At 37.1% G+C, this 6,697-nt stretch overlaps 1 protein-coding gene across 1 annotated transcript; it reads left to right on the plus strand.

Moving 5' to 3' along the window:
- Positions 1–371: 371 nt before the first annotated feature.
- LOC106306859 (probable LRR receptor-like serine/threonine-protein kinase At1g56140) lies at positions 372–6,007 on the plus strand. The gene is made up of 24 exons (XM_013743632.1): positions 372–568; positions 688–874; positions 956–1,027; positions 1,126–1,197; positions 1,289–1,360; positions 1,467–1,538; positions 1,695–1,766; positions 1,895–1,966; positions 2,106–2,177; positions 2,263–2,334; positions 2,426–2,497; positions 2,579–2,650; positions 2,742–2,807; positions 2,938–3,003; positions 3,103–3,147; positions 3,240–3,301; positions 3,404–3,756; positions 3,839–4,037; positions 4,123–4,281; positions 4,361–4,479; positions 4,558–4,768; positions 4,846–5,080; positions 5,190–5,340; positions 5,429–6,007. Exons 1-24 carry the CDS (start codon positions 457–459, stop codon positions 5,789–5,791), a joined length of 3,048 nt encoding a protein of 1,015 aa, XP_013599086.1. The 5' UTR covers positions 372–456; the 3' UTR covers positions 5,792–6,007.
- The last annotated feature ends 690 nt before the right edge of the window (positions 6,008–6,697 follow it).

Here is a 6,697-nt window from a genome sequence, read left to right on the forward strand (position 1 = left end):
AGTAGAAATCATCATTTAATAGACATTAATATTAAAAATATACTAAAATATATTATCTATGTTAGTATCATTTAAATTTAATAACATATCCTATCAAATAAAAAAAAATTTGGATTAATACAATTGATTTATATGTTCGCACCAATTTAATTATATTTTTAATAGTTACTGATTTTTAATTATTTAATATATATTTATTATTTTATAATATGTAAAAATATTTAATACATAAAATAATTTATATATATAATGTTGATCATGCGCAAAGCACGGATCTTAACATAGTATGTATGTATAAGTCAAGTCAATACTATAAGTCAAGAAAGATACTGTAGCGACATAAATAAATAACTTTAAAAAAAACAAATTTAAGACAGCATTTAAAGAGACTTAGAGCATCATTACCCATTATTGTGAACCCAAAAAGAAGAAGAGATAGTTAAACTTCCGTCGACGATGATGCCCACGTGTCTGCTCCTCACCGTCTGGTTCCTCTTGTGCGTCACCGGTTCGCTTCGCCTTGTTCGAGCTCAAAACCTTACCGGAGCCATAACTCATCCCGACGAAGGTCTCTACTCTGTCGTTTAAGTATAAAATAATTAATATCTAGTTTTTTTTTTTGAGAAAGAATATCAAGTTGTTTGGTTTAAAAACAACTGACGTTTGTTGTGGGATAATAAACAACAGCTGAAGCTTTGAACTCCATCTTCGCGGCTTGGAAGATCCTGAAACTGAGAGAATGGAACACGAGCAGCGAACTTTGCTCGGGCCCCGCCATCGACGATAGCATCAAGATCGACGACCAAGCCTACAACCCTTTTATCAAATGCGACTGCACATTCAACAGCTCCACAATCTGCCGCATCACGGCCCTGTACAGTACAGTCTCTCTTTATGTTTCTTTTTTTATTTGTCTACGTGTATTCACTCACTTAATGTTGCCAAGCTGTTACAGAAAGGTTTTTGGGAAAGATGCTGTAGGACCTATACCTCCACAGCTCTGGACTTTGATATACCTCGAAAATTTGTATAGACTTTACCTCTACCTTTGTTCATTTTCTTATCACCATAAAAGAGCTTGCAAAAGCATTCAGTATACGTTAAAATCACATGCCTCTTTTTCAGGAATCTAGCTCAAAATTATCTTACAGGCTCCATTTCTCCTGCAATTGGAAACTTGACTCGAATGGAATGGCTGTAAGGCTGTTGATTGAATGAAACCTTCTTCTTCCTTTTTTTTTCTTAACATAACTCTTTATTGTCTTCAATTGTTTTTCGACTACCGTAGGACTTTTGGTATCAATGCCTTGTCTGGCCCTTTTCCCAAAGAAATTGGTTTGCTTACAAACTTAAAATCTCTGTAAGCTTCCTCTTAACAATTAGGAACTATTAACAATATCATAAATGTCAGAGTTTGATCCCTCCTTAATATTAAACCTATTTTGTATGTATTTTTGTGCATGCAGTGGTTTTGGTGTAAATAAGTTTTCCGGTTCAATACCACCTGAGATTGGGAATTGTACAAAACTAATGAAAATGTGAGAATGTACAAAGTACTTTTGATGTATTCATTTCTGCCGTGTTTTTAGTTCAGATATGAAAATTTAATTAGTAACCTTACAAAATTATATTATGTGAAAAAAAAAATCAATAATTCTATAGTGTTGTATAAACCTTTATATATTTTATTTCAGATACCTGGGAAATTTTGAACTTAGAGGGGGATTACCTTCATCTTTTGCTAATCTTGTAGAACTTGAAGACCTGTAAGATTTTATTTTCATTAAATTCGCATATAATTAAGATTTATTATTTTATTTCTACATTTATATATATTACTTTACATTAATTTTGGTTTTGGCGTGGGGTGTTTTTTCCTTAATGTTCGTACCAGTTGGATTGTCGATCTGGACGTTACTGGTCGGATACCGGACTTTATAGGATCATGGACCAAACTTCTCACCATGTAAGAAGATTTCATTTTCATTGAATTATGTAACGGACTTGTTCCACTGCTCTTGTTTGCTATACTTACTTCTACTCTTATTAGAAAGGCTCATTAATTTTGAGTTTTGAGATTCAAACTGGTACATGTTTTACCTCAGGAGAATTCACGGAACAGGCTGGAGTGGTCCAATACCGTCTTCATTTTCCAACTTAACTTCTTTGAAAGAACTGTATGTGTTGCCTCGGTGTCTAGAAATCATTATTGTTTATATCTCTTTCTATTTTTCTCTCCACATAATCGTATTCTAAATGTAGGAGGCTTGGTGATGTATCCAATGGTAGCTCTTCTCTTGACTTCATCAAAGACATGAAATCTCTAAGAATATTGTAAGGCAAAGTCTGCTCTAAGTCATGAACTGTTACTGTTTCCCTCTCATTCTTACGTGTATATAATAATATGTGATGCTATGTGTCGCAGAGTATTGAGGAACAACAACCTCACTGGGACCATACCCTCTGATATCGGGGAATTCTCAAATCTTGAACAAGTGTAAGTATAACATTGCTGAATTCCCATTTCTTCCCATCATTGAACTTAATGTGTTACCGCGTAATTCATGGCTGTTTACAGTGATTTGAGCTTCAACCAGCTACATGGACCAATTCCTGCTTCGCTTTTCAACTTAAATCAACTTACCCACTTGTAAGTTTTCTACTTCTTTTGGGTCTTTGACTCTTTGTACTCGTATCTACCAGTGATAACTATTTAACAAAAATTGTTGTCTTCATATTAGGTTTCTCGGAAACAATACGTTGAATGGTTCTTTGCCGACTCAAAAGAGCCAGAGTTTGAGCGATATGTAGGTTTCAAGTCTTTTATTATTGATCATCTTTGAAAGCCAGACTCAAGCTATATAATCAGAAAACATTTTTTTTGGAATATTTAACATATTATGTAGATTCTAAATCATTCTTCTTTTATTTTCGCAGAGATGTTTCATACAATGATCTGTCTGGTAGTCTCCCTCCATGGGTCAGCTTACCAAACTTGAAACTGTAAGTATACAAAACACTATATATATGTGCTTATATTTACAATGTTCTTGAAGTAAATATCTATTAGAATCATAACAAAACTGTATTTTATTTGTACAGCAACCTTGTTGCTAACAACTTCACCTTGAAATATCTTGACAAGAGGTGATTTTATTATATATGTTCTTATTGACGCCTGAAATTCCAGTTTCTTTCTTTTTTTTATGTTTTTAAATGTGATTTCATTTGGTTAAAAGGGTTTTACTAGGACTGAAGTGCCTGCAAAAGAACTTCCCCTGCAACCGAGGCAAAGGAATCTGTAAGTGTGACAAAGAGATATCATCATAACCGTTGTTCTCAATCTCAACTGTGTTGTATTTTCTGTTCGAAAAAAAAATTTACTCTATTGACTGGTGTTCAGATTCTGACTTTTCCATCAGCTGTGGAGGCCCAGAAATGCGGTCAAACGGAGAAGTTTTTGAGAAGGATGACGAGGATCTAGGAACTGCTTCATTTTTCGTGAGTGATGTTCAGAGATGGGCAGCCAGCAGTGTAGGATTTTATGCCGGGGCTAGAAACAATGTATGGATTATCAACACTTTGGACGCGGAGCTTTACAAGTCGGCAAGGCATTCTTCATCTTCCCTACGGTATTATGGGTTGGGGCTAGAAAATGGAGGCTATACCGTAACACTTCAGTTTGCTGAAATAGTTATTACTGATTCTTACTCTTGGAAAGGTCTAGGAACACGACGTTTTGACATTTATATCCAGGTTTGCCCTACTGCTTTACAAGTTAACTTGTTTGTCTAATAATATTCTTGCTGAGTTCTGAGACCTAGCTCCACTTTTTCAGGGACGACTTGTTGAAAAGGATTTTGATATACGCAGAACAGCTGGTGGAAATACTATCCAAGCAGTTCAGAGAAAATATAAAACAAATGTATCAGAAAATTACCTTGAAATTCATCTTTTCTGGGCTGGCAAAGGAACAGCCGGTGTTCCTATTATGGGTACGTATGGGCCACTAATATCGTCCGTCAGTGCAAAACCAGGTATCATAACAACTGTCAAATTCTTATTTTTTTTTCTCTATGCCCTCCCTGATGCAAAGAATTACATATTGTTGTTGTTGTTAAGACTTTACACCAACTGTGGGTAATATGCCACCATCAAAGGAAAAATATAGCACCCGTACTCTTGTGGGTGCTATCGTTGGCCTGGGACTTTTAAGCATCATTGCAGGGGTGGTCATCTTCATGATCCGAAAAAGAAATAAGCGTTACACAGATGATGAAGGTGATCATAACAAACACAAACAAACCTTCGAGCTTAAATATCATCTTTCCTATTGATTTTTTGGTGGTTGTTGTTACAGAGCTGCTTAGTATGGACATAAAGCCTTACACTTTTTCTTACTCTGAACTTAAAAATGCCACCCAAGATTTCAATCCCTCAAGCAAGCTTGGAGAGGGAGGATTTGGGTCTGTTTATAAGGTAAGCCACATGCCAAACCAACAATATAACTAGTGCCCATGTGTGTGTGTGTTTTTAATGATTTAACACATCCAACAGGGAAAGCTAAATGATGGGAGAGAGATCGCGGTGAAAGTGCTGTCGGTTGGATCCCAACACGGGAAGGGACAATTTGTTGCAGAAATTGTAGCAATTTCTGCAGTTATGCATCGCAACCTAGTACAACTTTACGGGTGTTGCTATGAAGGAGATCATCGTTTGCTCGTATATGAGTATTTGCCCAATGGAAGTCTCGACCAGGCACTATTTGGTAATGAACGTAAATATGAGTTGTTTAAATATTTGCTTCTCGGCCAAGCTGAATTATTCGTTCTTTGGATGTTGCAGGAGGTGATAAGACTTCAAATCTTGATTGGTCAACACGTTTTGAGATATGCATGGGAGTAGCTAGAGGTCTAGCCTACCTGCACGAGGAGGCGAGTGTTTGCATAGTACACAGGGATGTGAAGGCTAGTAACATTTTGCTCGACTCTAATCTGGTCCCAAAAGTTTCTGATTTTGGGCTTGCAAAGCTATACGATGACAAGAAAACCCACATAAGTACCCGAGTGGCAGGGACCATGTATGCATTCTCAAACATCAGCTTTTTCTTCTTAATTTGCAACACAAATATGCATATATATATAAATGTAATTATTTATAACCCACAATGTTGTTTGTACAAATGCAAGTGGATATCTTGCGCCAGAATATGCCATGCGTGGACACCTAACAGAGAAAGCAGATGTGTATGCCTTTGGTATTGTGGCTCTTGAGCTGGTGAGTGGAAGAAAAAACACTAATGTGAACCTGGATAGTGAGAAAAAATATCTTCTTCAATGGGTAAGCCTTTGCTTGGTAGTCAAAATTTTGAATGGAAATTGTTTTATTCAAAAGCTGATTTTTAATATATCAATTATGGTGTACACAGGCATGGAATCTACACCAGGATGGCCGAGAAGCTGAACTAATTGATCAGGATCTGACTGAATTCAACATGGAAGAAGTGAAACGCGTGATAGGAATTGCTCTACTATGCACATATTCATCTCATTCCTTGAGACCACCAATGTCAAGAGTGGTGGCTATGCTTTCAGGAGACGTTGAGGTCAGTAAGGTAACCTCTCAGCTAGGCTACCTAACCGACTGGAGATTTGATGAAAGCTCAAGCTCCTCTTTCAGTGCCTTTCAAACTAAAGACACAGGCGCTTCTGAATCTTTCTCGACGGGCTTTGTGACACCCAAAGACGGAAACTTTAAGCAACTTGGAGTCAAGATCAAGGAGGGAAGGTGATAATGTCACATCTATCTATGATGTCTATACATATATAGACCTTTGTGTAGGGGAGATGACAATGTCTCCTCTATTTATGATGTCTGTGGTTGGAGAAACATATTTCACTTTGATTCAGTAATGTGCTCAGCACTTCATAATGAGTTTGTCCGCCGGTCAAATCGAATAGAATATGTATGCTAAATCTACTTCTACACCGTTGAAAATAACATGTAATATATGATAATCATGGCATAAATTGTGACAAGATGGAAACAACGACGGATTAGGATTTCAAACAACCAAAGATTTTAACATGGTTTTGCCCACAAAACGACTGTGGCGGTTAATGGAAGTACCATTTATTTGTTTGCAAAAAAAAAAAAAAAAATCATTGGACGTGTTGGTTCGGAGCTTGTTCGTTCGATATCGATTCGATCTAGGATACTGTAAAAGAAAGAACAAACAAAAGAACGAAGACACAAAACTTGGTGACCCGGAGTTCACCGCTCTCCTCCGACGTGGAGGAGCCGCTATTCTCACAGGGGCTGGACGGTACCAGCAACTGCACTAGATGAGATCTTAGCTCAAAACGAGCTCTCGAGATACAACAATGGCGTCTTCTCCTCTCTGCCTTTCTCTCTCTCTATCTTATCGCTATCTATTCTCTCTCTCTCTCTATGCCGTTACAACTTAATCAACGCAGCATAAAGAGAATGTAATACGACTTTATATCTTAGTCGTTTAACATTATAGTCACGTGATAACCTTGTGACTAGCCGGTTCGACTAAACCGTCAAACCAATCTTCAATCTGATTCCTTGATTGAACCGGAGACCTTCGAACTGATTACGAACACCTCATCTCAACACTCCACCTTGTTCCTTATCAGATCATACACTCCACGTTGCTCCACCTTAAACTCTG

This window comes from Brassica oleracea, chromosome C7, assembly GCF_000695525.1.
Source record: "Brassica oleracea var. oleracea cultivar TO1000 chromosome C7, BOL, whole genome shotgun sequence".
Lineage (NCBI taxonomy): Eukaryota > Viridiplantae > Streptophyta > Magnoliopsida > Brassicales > Brassicaceae > Brassica > Brassica oleracea.

What these genes read in the sequence shown, in the direction of transcription:
- LOC106306859 (XM_013743632.1), top strand. Translation starts at nt 457, where the DNA reads ATGATGCCCACGTGTCTGCTCCTCACCGTCTGGTTCCTCTTGTGCGTC. An exon ending in AGCCAGAGTTTGAGCGATAT is followed by an intron (nt 2,808 to 2,937) that starts GTAGGTTTCAAG and finishes TTATTTTCGCAG; the next exon opens with AGATGTTTCATACAATGATC. An exon ending in GTTTTGACATTTATATCCAG is followed by an intron (nt 3,757 to 3,838) that starts GTTTGCCCTACT and finishes CCACTTTTTCAG; the next exon opens with GGACGACTTGTTGAAAAGGA.